The 14,181-nt window shown below is 46.3% G+C and overlaps 1 protein-coding gene across 8 annotated transcripts in view; it reads left to right on the forward strand.

Moving 5' to 3' along the window:
* magi1b (membrane associated guanylate kinase, WW and PDZ domain containing 1b) overlaps positions 1–12,568 on the forward strand; it is a 150,900-nt gene extending 138,332 nt beyond the window's left edge. For 4 of the 8 annotated variants that reach the window (XM_034082754.2, XM_034082756.2, XM_071203074.1 and 1 more), the window contains 6 exons: positions 24–227; positions 3,692–3,785; positions 3,973–4,060; positions 4,964–5,107; positions 7,685–7,823; positions 10,529–12,568. In XM_034082754.2, the coding sequence (XP_033938645.1) occupies positions 24–227; positions 3,692–3,785; positions 3,973–4,060; positions 4,964–5,107; positions 7,685–7,823; positions 10,529–11,730 (1,871 nt within the window). In that variant the 3' untranslated portion in view covers positions 11,731–12,568. Of the gene's footprint in view, positions 1–23; positions 228–3,691; positions 3,786–3,972; positions 4,061–4,963; positions 5,108–7,684; positions 7,824–9,453; positions 9,534–10,528 lie in introns of all 8 variants that reach the window. The other 4 variants (XM_071203077.1, XM_034082757.2, XM_071203075.1 and 1 more) reach the window with 2 other exon arrangements.
* The last annotated feature ends 1,613 nt before the right edge of the window (positions 12,569–14,181 follow it).

A 14,181-nucleotide genomic window follows, 5' to 3' on the forward strand; every position in this document is an offset into this window, starting at 1 on the left:
CAACGTGTCAATGGTGACCATAGCTGGCAATGCATGTGTGGCCATGCCCCACAAAATAGGGCGCATCATCGAGGGGAGCCCGGCGGACCGCTGCGGGAAGCTGAAGGTCGGCGACCGCATCCTGGCCGTGAACTCCTGCTCCATCACCAACAAGTCCCACTCTGACATCGTCAACCTCATCAAGGAGGCCGGGAACACCGTCACACTACGCATCATCCCCGGGGACGGTGAGTAGGGAGGGACAGGGAAGGACTACACTTAACTTAAAGGGGACCTATCATGCAAAATGCACTTTGTGATGTCTTTTATACATACATATGTGTCCCCGGCGCGTCGGGGAACTCACGCAGCGTCAGAAAATAAAACCCTCTCTCTTTTTCTCCGTACCCAAATCTTTGAAAAACGGATGTACAACGAGCGGATACAGATTCCATCTGAACTGACGTCAAATCGGCAGCGGACCCACAGAAAGTTGCTATCAGAAACAATGCCTGACGTGTTTTGGACGTCTTTGTTTACATTAGCAAGCCTCGCTAACACTCAGAGCTAACCTGTACTGTAGAGCACATGTGTTTTAAAAAGCAGGAAATAAAAAAAAGAACTCACCTTGTGATAAACCTGCAAGAGAAAAAGCATTTGAGCTCCATACTGTTTCAGAAATAATCCTTGACGTGGTTTAAACAGGATGGCGTTTTATCACAGCAGAATTTAACTTTGTCTCTGGTAGAATTCTGATCAGGCATTAGCTCCGCCTCCTCTTCTTTTCTTTTTTTCAAGCTAAGGACCCAAGATCCGCGTTTCTCTAACAGGGCTTCAAAAGAGGGGTTTGAGCAGTATGAGGCTTGGCTACAATGGGTGATCTGTTTGGTATTTTGAAAAAAAAACTTCACAGACATGTTTTGTATAGGTATGGCCGTACAATATATGTTTCAAATATAGCATGATAGGTCCCCTTTAAAGCTCATTTGAATTAGTCATTTGTTTATTAGTAAATTCTTTAATAAAAAAAAAAAAAAACAAGATTGGGAACCAGTGACCTGAGGGATGCCTTCAGAGTCCTTGCAACAGTGAGGGATTCTGCCAAACAGCGCATTCTGACAATATTTAGCAGGAGCCAGGTCATAAAGGTTCAACTAAGGTTACAGACTTTTGCAACAACGCGATTAACTACAAGTATTATTATGTAGTCTGAGTTTCTTTGAGCTGCAGGACAAGTCATCAATTTCCTGAGTGGTTACTATGTATGCCTGTAGGGTTATATAAATCTTACAGTTTATTCACAGTGCCTTGAACGCTCCGGCAGTGTTGAAAGAACGGCTTCTTTGGGGATTTTAAGGAACGTTCTCTACTTGAAATGATGGATAGGTGTGTGTGTGTCTGAGTGGGAGAGAGGCAGAACTTCCTCTGTGGGTGTATCTTAAGTCTAAAGTGGTTTTAAGGAAAGGTTTGTGCTCATTGTATGTTGTTCGCTACAGCTGAGAGCTCTCGCAATTTTGTGCTGACAGATCACCCTGGCATGCTTCACAAATGCCGTGTGTGTGTGTGTGTGTGTGTGTGTGTGTGTGTGTGTGTGTGTGTGTGTGTGTGTGTGTGTGTGTGTGTGTGTGTGTGTGTGTGTGTGTGTGTGTGTGTGTGTGTGTGTTGTGTGTGTGTGTGTGTGTGTGTGTGTGTGTGTGTGTGTGTGTGTGTGTGTGTGTGTGTGTGTGTGTGTGTGTGTGTGTGTGTGTGTGTGTGTGTGTGTGTGTGTGTGTGTGTGTGTGTGTGTGTGTGTGTGTGTGTGTGAACAAGGCGATACTCCCTGTCAACCTGCACTCGGGATAAATTGGAGCTATTTGTCCGACGCCCGTTGCTTTCCGGCTCACGTCTTATGGATGAGGAGTTTTTTTCTTGGTTTATTTTCCCCCCCCGAGATAAAATTGCTCTGCCAAAAAAGAGATCGAGAGCAAGACAGAAGACATCGGAGAGAAATAGCTGGATGTGCTTTATCGGAAAGTGCTGGTTTGTGTTTATCTGTCAAACAATCAGATGGCGTCTGACACGGAGACGGAGAGAGTGGCAGGGAAAGATTGTGGCGTGTGTTTCTGAGTTTTGTCTCTGCCTCTGTTTGCACACGACTGAGTGAGCACCCTTATTTTTGTGAGGATCAAGCTTGTCCAAACTTTCCAACATGAATAAATAACACCGCGAGAGGTTCTTCCAAGGTGAAGTTTCCATTGAGCTCACTGCTCCCCCGTGTAGGAAGTACACAGATGGAGCTTTGTAGCGACTAATGCTCAAGTCTGCAATGACAAGGAAAACAGGAACTCTCCCTGCTGGGGCGCTGTAAATAATGCACAAGCAGCTAATGCCTCCATCAAAGCGTGTGTCTCCGCAGCGTAGACTTGAGGCCTGGCACACCTTGTTGCTTCCTATTGTGTAGGAGAGAGAGACAGACGTGCCTCGGGTGATATGATGTGCAAAAATACTTGAATATTGTGTGAAGATGCTGTCTGACTTCTCTTATCTGTTCTGAATTTCTTATTTGATTGTACCTGCTCTATGTGCAAGGGCACATTGCCAGCGCCAGAGAGAAATGATTAGTGCTTTATTCTTTGCGCTGTGAATGTTTTGAAGGAGAGAAAGGAGGCAGTGGGTTGCCAGCGTAACGGAAGAGAGTAAAACGGAGCTAATTCGACTAATTTGCCTGACAGGAAAACAGTTGTGGAGATAAATGCAGAGAGGCAGCAGGATGGAAGGCGTGGGTTATGCAAAGGAGCAGATGGAGGAGCGAATAGGGTTTACAGGGATACATGTGAGGCTTGAATGGGAAATGAGCAACAGAAAGTGTGTGAGGTGCTAATAGAGTAGGTGCCAGGGGTTCTTACAGCTGGACAACCATCACACTGTAGCCTACACCTATGGTTCTACTGTAGTGGTACATTACACTCGCCCAACCCACGCTGCAGCCCGGCTGTTTGATTTGTACCATGTGGTCAACGGGCAAGTGTTAAGCCAGCAGGCTCTCAGGGGACTGATGGAGGTGAAGGCGAGATGAAGAGATGAAAGGAGACCTGCCTGTGAGAGGAATAGTGAGTGAGCAGAGAGCTGTTATCGGATGAAGGATGTCTGTTGATAGGCGCAGAAGATAAGGATGTGAATGAGAAGAGAGGTTTTCTATGCGACCAGCGTAATGTAACGGCAGTAGGTGTGTGTCGTTGGAGCCCAGCGTAATTCATTGATAACGGCGTTAAGATAAAAGGAGGAATGAATAGCAGCTGTAATGTCCTCACAGGCTGCGAGTGTGCGCTGAGTGACAATTCACAGACGGGAAGAGTTTCAGTCCACAGTGTGATTTATATCTTTTGGAAAAGAAACACAATTTGACATGCATCACGTCAAAATGATTGATGGCACAAACGTTTTGTTCTCGTGTCCCAATCTAAGTGGTGGAGGAAGCCCAGAGGCTGTGGAGCGGCTGCTCGTCCCCATAGGTTCTGCTAATGTTTCTACACCAGTGTAAAAACATTGGAAATGAAAATGCTCCTCACGTGAAATATTGATTTGATCACTCTGAGCTCTCCAGACAAAAGAAGCTGTATGGGAATCCAATAACATGTTCTCAGTGTCGAAGATATTCTATATGTTCATTAGGAAGAAAGGATTTTGAACTGTGTAAAAAGGGATTGACACTGGATTCTCCCACCCTCCACAGAGTCATCAAATGCGTCTTTGTTGACCAATGCGGAGAAGATCGCCACTATTACCACCACTCACACACCTCAGCAACAGGCTGCCCCTGAGGCCAGGTAAGATGCACACTGGGAAACAGAGTATTTGTACAAAACAAGTCCATTTATTTAAAAAAAAAAAGGCAGTTTGCTGTTTTGTCAAAAATCTGCTGATTCAATTCACATTTAACTGCGACTGAAACACTTTAAATCACCGATTGCATCTGTAATATCTGACACCGAGTGCTTTTCCTTCCTGCCGCAGGAACAACACCAAGCCAAAACAGGAGTCTTTTGAATTCAAAGCACCACAGGGTCCTCCTCCGCAGCCCCCCACACAAGTCTCAGCTCAGGTAAGGAAGGACACCGGGACATCCATTCATGCATCAGTCTATTTCATACCACACACAGCTCAATACCCACCTCCACATTTATCTTTTCAAACATCCATTCAGCTGTTCCTGCACGCACACCTCCCCCCCTGTCGTGCATTCACCCAGCCATCTTCCCAAGGACGAGCAGAGTGCATTGTTATGTATTTATTATTCCTTTTTCCTCCACCTACCTGCGTTAAGCCTGTTAGCTTTCAAAGTACCCTCAGTCCAGCGTGGTCGCTGCTGCATTAATCTGCCGGTGTGGAGATGGCGCGCTCAGATAGCATTGATCGCCCCCCAGAGGAGATTAGGAGGGCGGGAAGACAGGAGCTGCTGGCGCTGTCTGCCTGTCCTCGCGCTGCCCGGCCCCTCTCTCTCTCTCTCTCTCTCTCTCTCTCTCTCTCTCTCTCTCTCTCTCTCTCTCTCTCTCTGGCTCTATGTCTCTGCCCTCTCTCTTTGTCCACCCAGAGCATCAATAATTCAGCATCCTTACACATGAGCATATGCATGTACTCACACACACACACACACACACACACACACACACACACACACACACACACACACACACACACACACACACACACACACACACACACACACACACACACACACACACACACACACACACACACACACGCAGTCTGGCACATCGGTGTGACTTTCCTGAAGGGTGGCATTTGTCCCCTGCTCCTGAAATAGAAGCCCACTTCACACACACACACACACACACACACACACACACACACACACACACACACACACACACACACACACACACACACACACACACACACACACACACACACACACACACACACACACACCCTTCAAATCTGAATCACAAATCCTGTGTGTGTGTGTGTGGTTTGTCACGATCAGGATTCTGAGTTCTACTCCGTGGACCTGGACCGAGACAACAAAGGCTTTGGCTTCAGCCTGCGGGGGGGCAGAGAATACAACATGGACCTGTATGTGCTGAGGCTAGCTGAGGAAGGAGCGGCCGTCCGCAACGGAAAGATGAGGGTAAGGACACACACACTGTACAACAGCTTTCACACACCAGAGCAGCAAACACTTCAAACATAGGACCACTTTTAAACACATAGAAGATGCCACATACTTTGCTTAAGCTTTCCTTCATATACAAAAGGGAATCATTCAGTCATAGGATGTTTTACTTATAATCTGAAACCGTTGTTTATGCCTCTAGAAGAGTTTTAACATTTAGGAAAACAGGCTTGAAGACTGAATTAATGAAGGAAGGTCTGCTTTACGAATGAGTGCTGCTGAATGTAAATGTTGGAACAGCTGTTGAGTTGTAGGGTATATTAATTTTGGAGCTTGACACTTAATATTGAGTAAAAGTCAGGATCTCTCTGCCTCAGCTGCAAAGATCTTTTTTTAATGCGACTCAAGTCTTCCAGCTCTGTTGAAGTGCGATACTAATTTGCTGCTTTATTAAGCTGCTTCCTTTCGATCCAACATTGTCCATTTCGATACTTTACCTTATTCAAATGAAATATCAAGTCCTCCTGGCTGTTGAAGTTCATTGTACTCTATTTGAGTAGCTTCTAACTTCCATGTGTGAGGAAATCAGTACGTACCAGTCATCACTGCAATTGTTTGGAAACAGTGAGAAGGGGATGATGAATACGAGTGTGTCTCTTGCTAGATCAAAACTGCCTTGTTTTATAGCTCTGTAACAGTTCATTTGTCAGATAATGGAATAACTTTTTAATAGTTTATTTAACTTAAAAACCTGGAGAGTATTCTCATCTCATAAAAGAAAACTTAATCTTCCAGTTTGTCTAAAACAAATTACCGTACTTTTCGGACTATAAGCCGCGACTTTTCCCCCCATTTTTTTTGTACAGCTAACGGCCACTAGGGAACCTCCTAAATCTATGGATTTTACAGGTAAAATTAACCACCTTAACTCTATGGGCTCTAGGACCGGTCCGCGCCCGCCACCTCTAAGCGGCGGGCTCCAGCAGGAAAAGCTGGAGGCCGGAAAAGAGTGAGACAGGTAGCGCGCCAAAGTAAAAGTGGAACCGAGAGACAGAACGAGAGCAAGGCAGACGGACAATTTAGCTGCTGCGGCTTATATGCAGGTGCGCTTTATAGTCCGAAAAGTACGGTAGAGATGTGGGGTTTGGGCAGAGCTGTCTCAAAAGGGAATAGATTGTGATATGTTTTCACACTGATGTGATGAGTCACCACTCACCACACCACTGTGTTGATTAGCAAGAGGGCTGGTAATCACTGCCTCATAGACTCAGAATACAGCCATCAGAATAATATTGTCTATCAATATATAATTGCTATATATATATATATAATATATAATTGCTTGTGCACAATGTTCCTCTCAATTACTGCAAGCCATGCTCCACTGAATATAAACACGGTCCCTCCATCGACTTGTTTACGAATGCTAAGGAGAAGAGGTGGGTTTTAAGACGCGATTTAAAAGCAGACAGTGTGGGAGTCTGTCTGATTAACGTCGTTCCACAGTTTAGGGGCGGCAGCAGAGAAAGCACGGTCCCCTCAGCGCTTAGACTTTGTTTTTGGCACCCTCAGGAGCACCTGATCAGCTGACCTGAGAGTGCGAGTGGGCGGGTAGCTGTGTAGCAGCTCAGCGAGGTAGGGCGGGGCCATTGAGGGCTTTAAAAGTAAATAAAAGAGTTTTAAAATGAATCCTCGAATGAACGGGCAGACAGTAGGGTGAAGATAAAATGGGGGAAATGTGCTCGTGTTTGCGTGTGCCAGTTAGGAGCCGTGCTGCTGCATTTTGCACCATCTGTGCAATGAATAAACACTTGAAGTGGCATGTATACACGACAGAAGCCGTCACGAAACGGTGATATTTAACCTTTGAATTGATTCACTGCATTTCCCCTGGGCTGCTTTATTTAATATACAATAACGGGGTTAATTGACACCCCCTTATGCGTTTACTGCAGAGAGCCTGTTGGCAGTTACTCATGTGAGCTATATCATAAAATAGCTTTTGATGCATGTTATTAGCAACAGTTAGGAAGTGTGTGGGCGTGCATGTATCAGCACGTTCGTATATAAAGACATACGTGTGTGTTTGTGCACCTTGTTAGCAGAGATATGATTAGCAGCAGCAGCTCTGTGAGGCAGAGAGGTGTCAGTGAGAGATGCCAGAGAGGAGTCTCCTGGGCAGACTGTCAGATAACTGGAGGCAAAGGAGCGGGAAGCAGAAAGGGTTTCTCCTGAGTCCTCTCTTGTTCTCCTCTCTGGGAGTCACAGTTGCTGACTTTCCCCCCACATATAGACCATATAGTGAACATTGTTTTTGCTGTTGTGCGATTTAGGATTTGAAATGTAACTTCTCCTCAATCTGTCCCCCCTCTCCCTCCCTTCTGCTGTCTTCACTCCCTTTGAACCTCCCTGCCTTTCATCTTTCCTCTCGTGTGCTTTCTTCCCCTCCGACACTTGTTATCTTCCTCTGCTATCTCCTCTCCTTCTTCTGGCTTTCTCTGTCCCTCCTCTCCCCTCCATCTTCACCTGTCACTCTTCTCTGCCACCCATCTCGTGCCTCTCCTTCTTCCCTCTTCTTTATTTCCTCCGCAGGTCGGCGACGAAATCCTGGAGATCAACGGCGAGAGCACCAAGGGCATGAAGCACGCGCGAGCCATCGAGCTCATCAAGAGCGGGGGCCGGCGCGTCCATCTGGTGCTCAAGAGGGGTGATGGCTCTGTGCCCGAATATGGTGGGTCTATCTACGAAAACATTCCGTTCTCCCCCATCTTCACGCCCTAAGACACCCGGCGGACGGTGGTGGGTCGAAAGGGGAAAGAACTTTATCACCCACCCAGGACCCTTCACCCATCCCTGGGACAAACCCACCAGGGAGGGGGGAGGGGTGCTTGGTCTTGGGTCTCTCTCTGGTGGAGGTCACTACTGGGCTTTGTTTTCAGGGAGGGGGGGGGGGGAGCAGGGATGGAGGTTGTTCCTCTGGGTGCTGTCGCCCTCTCCTGCTGTCACCTGCTCTGTTTCCATGTCATCCCGCTGTCACTTTTCACCTTCTGGCCACTGAGCAAAAGCACTCTGCTGGGACTTCTTTCCGAAAGGTGGTGGGTGTGATGTCAGCGCTACACAAAGACAGAAACTGTTTACAGAGTTATGAGAAATCAGTGTTTTTGTGAGAAAGAAGTGATATTGAAGGCTGTAATTCCTCACTAAGAATTAACATTAAAGGGGAAAAGAAAAGTGATCCGTTGCGTCCCATGCTAAAATGGGACATCTCGCAGCTTTGGTTAGGACGTGACAAGCGTATTTATGATATTTATTGAAGGTGAATGTAAGCTACTGAACTCTTTGAGGGGGTTTTTAAGTAAGAACTGTATTGAGAAGAAAAAGGCGATTCTGATGCATTTTCACAGAGGAAAATCTCCCTATACTGTGCTTGACATTACTCACTTATCCATGGATTTTATTTGCACCCACTGTTAATGCCATTGAGAAGCTGTGACGATAGGAACCTCACCCATCCCCATTTAAAAAGAGTCGCTCCAATTATATAAACGCTTTTGTACAGTGATGAAAAGAATAGAGGCATTTTTACAAGTATTTTTGTTCCGTGTACATAGCCATGATGGAAGCCACATATTAATGGTTAAAAAGTCTATTGCTGCATGAACTTGTCAAAAGTGTAAATTGGATTTGTTTGGTTTTGTCCCCTCTATTGTCTATTTTCCATAATATTTATGGAATGTTCCTTTTTTTTTATCGTACTGACCACTTTTGGATTGATAGTCACGCGTCATCATAAATGCTTTCTTTTTGTTACCTTTTATATGAGTGGAGATACGTTTGCCTGTCTTGAAGCGTTTGTCAATGTCATTTTATTTGCGCTAAGAATGTGCCGTCTTAACCTGCACCGATATGACATCATGTGAACTTGTATATTTTTGGATCATTGTTTGTACTTTTAGTTGCCACGACCTTTGACAGTCTTGCCAGTATTTTATTTTGATTTCTGTCAGCAATGTAAAACTGCTTCATACGCTTGTTGTGGGTGTGAGTCTCACCGTCTGTATTTCTTTGGGTTTCTGCTGTGTGTGTGTGTGCGTGTGCGTGTGCGTGTGTGTGTGTGTGTGTGTTTCTCTGTAACTGATGGTTTCCACTGAAGGGTTTGGGCAAGTTTCCTGGACTGTCTCTTTAATCTGAATGACTCAATGATCAAATAAACACTTTTTTTTTCATTGAAAAATCAACACAATAATTCTCCTTTTTCTTCCTTCATGTTGGTTCCAAGCAATCTAAATCCTCTGCTCTTCTCTTTCTTCCTGTTTTTTTTGTATCCTCCTATATTGCGCTGGGCTCTTGTCTTCCTTCAGGGATGGCTGTTCCCCATCTCACTGCATGTATGAGAAATGACAAGATGGGGGAGGCCTCTGTCCTCCAGAATCAGACCACGGTTTGTAACTGTCCTCGCCTGTCGTCCGGCTCTCCCTCCCACTTCCTGTCTTTCTTTCTCTCTGTTGCGCTGCTTCGCCATCCCGATATCTGTGTGGTGTGGCCTCAACTCACCCATGCCCATGCTCTACTCCATACATACAAATCCATCCACCCAAAACACATCGCCAGTATCGCCGCTGCCGTAGCCACTGTTATGGATTCTTCATGCATATGTTGCATTTAACATTTGGGCAACTCGTCCAAAGGTGAAATGCATGTTAGTCTTTTATTATTTCGATTTGTATAGATCATCAAAAGAACATCCTCTTTGCCTTTAGTTGTTAGTTGTATTTCTGCAGCTGAAGACCTATCTATTAAATCTGATCAAGCAAAGCATCGTGGTGGCTGCATATGTAGATATTTGAGTTGCTATAGTGGATGAACTTGCCTCAAAGGCCAAATAGAACAAATTGTGCAGAACATTCAATTCTTCTCGTCTTAAACTGCATGCTGCAGTACAGCAGTAAGTTTTAGATCTCGTCTTGAGCGTTTTATTTGCTATATTCATTTACATAGTATCTACGGCATCATGACAGCGCATGAAAGAGCATGGCTAATCAGTCATCAAGCAGCAGCAGCTTCATCGACACACAGTACATTGACTGAATGTGAGCCGCCTCTTGGCCGGCCGCCCAACCTGCCAAGTCCCATTCTCAGAGGCAACCCCAGGTAGACCTGGGAACAGGTTTGTTTTGGGTGACAAGTCACTGGCTGTCTTTGTGTCACTGCCTTTTATTCTCATGTGTAAGCTACACTAATGTGTTTACCATCGGCTGTTGCTGTGCCATCTAACAACGAGCCATCTTTGCTGGCATTAACATCAGAATGGCTTTCATTGGAAATGTCCTCAGCTTCATGTCTGAGTAGTTCAGCATGGTTTATGTGAAAGCAGAACATTTGAAAGATGCATGTTTGATCCCCTTGCCCTCGTTTGTATGTCACATTGTGTTGCAGTCAACGGCCCCGACGACGTCATCACAGCCTACCCATCCTCAGGGTTACAAAACGCTGCGGAAGTGAGCGCCCTGACCAACGCGCCATCAGAGTCCAGCTACCCACCAGAACCCCCTCAACCATCCCGGAGCAAGAAGGAGCCGACCCGCCCCTCCAACCACCGCCACCGCTCCCCCAACAAGAAAACCAGCACAGTAAAGACCAAGGGGAAAAAGTCCAAGGGCAACAAGTTGTTAAAGAAGAAAGATGACAAGGGAAGCGACGGCCACCGGCACCATTCCAACGGGAAACACCGTAGCCGCCACCGCTCGCCTGACAAGGTGCACAGCCGGTCACGCAGTGCAGAGAACACGCTGGACACCCGTCGTGGCGGACAACGCAGCGGCCGCTCCCCCGACAGACGCACCGGTCAGCCCTCCAATCACCGCTCGCCCCACCGCTCTCCATACCGCTCACCTCATCGCTCTCCACACCGCTCACCCCGCCGACACAGGTCTCCCCACCGCTCTCGGCACCACTCCCCCACCAGACGCCAATACCATTCCTCCGACCCTTACCGCCGCAACGCCTCGCCTGAGAGACAGAGGCGCGTCAACGAGAAGCCCAACGGAGTAGAGGCCGCATTGAAGGAACCTGCTAGGACTTCTGAACTCAGCCTGCCGTTCGAGGACAGCTTTCTCCGTGAGTCCCCAGCCATGGACCGCCTGAACAGGGAGGCCACGCTGCCACCGCTGCGCAGGGAGGGGCGCCTGTACGGGGAGGACAGTCTGCTGAGGAAGGCCTCCTCCATGGAGAGAATCTACAAGGGGGACAGCCTGCTGAGGGACCTGGCCGCATCGCGCAGCCAGAGAGACGCCACCTTGCCCAGAGTGCGCACCCCCGACTCAGATTCGGCCTACAAGAAGTACAGCTCGCTGCTGAGGGGCCGCTCACCTGAGAGGACGGTGAGGGACGACGGGCGCTTCGCCAGCCGCGACAGCACCCCCGAGCCGCAGTACCGAGCCCGCAGCCTGGGACGGGACATCTCCCCGGTCAGGAGCTTCAGGAGGGACGACTCGGAGGACGAAGAGGACGATGACAATTTCGTAGCGGCTAAGGTGAGAGAGTACTACAGCACGCTGAAGACCGACAGCAGCCGCTCATCCGCCCTCCCCGAGCCCAAGAAGACCTACAAGGACAACCCCAAAGACCTGAGCATCTGATTGGACGACTGTCAGCCAATCACAGCCACTATCCACAAACACCTCAAGTACTCACTCACATATCCACTTGGTTCTACAGAAATGCACCCAATTGTGAACACACCTAGATACACCCACACAAACACACACACACACACACACACACACACACACACACACACACACACACACACACACACACACACACACACACAAATAATGTTGAGTTACTAACAAGACAGTGATTCCAAAATGACTTTTGAAAGTTTTTTTTTTCTTTTTTTAATTGTATGTTACTTTTCCCTTATTTTGTATTGTTTTTGGTTTAAGCATTCTACATTTACAGTAAGTCAGAGTTTTCCAGAAAATGTAAAACCATAAAAAACAATGATGTGCCTAACAGTTCCATTAATGAGCAACATTTTGATTTTGATTTGATATGTGACGGGCATTTTGTGCCGCACTGTCAGATGATGAAATGTATGTACTTTTCCACGAGGATCCCACGGAAGTACCGCGCACCTGGATACCTGTAACCGGTGCTCACAATGATGCTGTGCATGTCTTTACCGGTTTCAATGTCTCTCTCTCACTCTCTCTCTCTTTACTCCCTCCTGCCTACTTTTATTCTCCCTCTATCTCTCTCTGTCAATCTCTCTTTCTCTCTCCCCAGTGCCACTGTTTTTTAGACATTTGCCCAGACTATAGCACAAGCCTGCATTTGTTTGTATATTTTTGACAGTTTGCAGTATGTGTACATTCAGAGGTGATCATTTTAAATGAATGAAGGGACAATTAAAAGTTAAACTATGATGATGATGATGATGATGTTAAAATAAAATAATATATTCAACAAATAAAATAATTGTGTGGTTGTTTTGGTTCTTTGGGTTTCCCGGCCATATTTTATTTTAAGCCATTAAACAGGTTTAAGCAACACAAACATGCGTGTAAGTGTCATAGATAAGAGTGCAGAGTACTGAGCTCTACTCATTTTGGCAAACAAGACGAAAGAGTTGAGGCTGATTATCGCAGGCCTCCCAAAAGTGTGTGGAAATAAAGTCTGAAGAAAAGTAAATCTGAGAGCTCCCATTATTCACAACATCAAAGCCTGGATAGACCAGTCTTGAAAAATGTTCCTCCTCTCCCTGCTTACTTTGATTTTGTTGCAGTTTCTATGCCCTATTTCTCCCGTTGTCCTCAAGTCTCTTTCTCCTCCTTTCTATCCACTCGGCTCGCTGAAAGATTTCTCATTCAATAGAAAACAGACGGCACAGAAGCTGCAGCCCTGACTCTGGACGGTGACAGCGGGAGGTGGTGGATGAGGCCACGGAGGGATTTTTCTTCCCCTCCTCGAAACAATGTGTGAGATAAGAGAATAACAGAACAGAGTGGTCACTACTGGAGACCTGCGCATGCCAGCAGCGATTTACTTCTGCAGAGAAATGAAATGTGTTGTCTGGCAGCGCTTGATGCTGAGGTGCAGAGACCGATGAGGCACAGCATGCATTCACAACTGCTAAATCCAGTTCGAGATGCATGAGAGGTGCTGGTTTTTCTTTTATCTTTTTATTATTTATGGACATGCAGTTTTAAGAAACTGCCATTTACTATTCAACATGGCACGTGTCTCTAACTGTATGATAATGACTGTAAAGGTAATATTTGCATTATACATAGGAGTGTCTGCTTTAAGATGAACTGTGAAGATCTACTTCATTTTTATCATATGTCGTTTCTTCCAGTTGCTACAACATGCAAAGTTACTTGATACCATATGTTCAAAAGTATGCATCCAAGATTACCCTGTGGACACAATCTGTGCAGCTCATAAGAGGAAATGAAAAGCAGAGATGAAGCATCACGATCAAACGGTAACATATCAGAGCTTCTTTTGGCCCACTTTTCAATTTCACTTCTTTTGATGCAATGATCTGAAAGTTGTTTTCACACGGCTACATTTATGGATCTGGCTTCCTGCCGTAGAACAGGACGCATGCAGAGCTGCTCAAGACTGGAATAGAAGATGTTGGTTGCACAGAAGGTAAATGTATACCTTATTGTGGATTTTAACTTGTATTTGGTAAAGTATTTACTTGTGTAAGTAGGGTCGTATTCAGTAGCACTGTCCACAGAGAGACCTAAAAGAGACGTTTGAGTACCCTGCAAACATTTCTCCTCTCTCAGTGAAGGGGAAGCAGCTTCTAAATAATGGATGTAATCCACTTTCCAGCAGAGAACCCCTCTCCTCCCTCTCTTTAAATCTCTCTCTCCATCTTTATCAGGACACACTCCACCCCTTCTCTTCATCAAATGCGGGAGCAGAGCTCACATGTTTTATTGCCTGTGTGACCCCAGAAATGATTAACTGCCCGGTGACAATTCCTCATGTCAATGCCAGGCAGGAGGGAAAGGATGCTGATGAAAAGTCCAACGACAACATACAGCCCAGAGTGGCTCCAGGTGCTCCAA

Source organism: Pseudochaenichthys georgianus, chromosome 5 (assembly GCF_902827115.2).
Source record: "Pseudochaenichthys georgianus chromosome 5, fPseGeo1.2, whole genome shotgun sequence".
NCBI lineage: Eukaryota > Metazoa > Chordata > Actinopteri > Perciformes > Channichthyidae > Pseudochaenichthys > Pseudochaenichthys georgianus.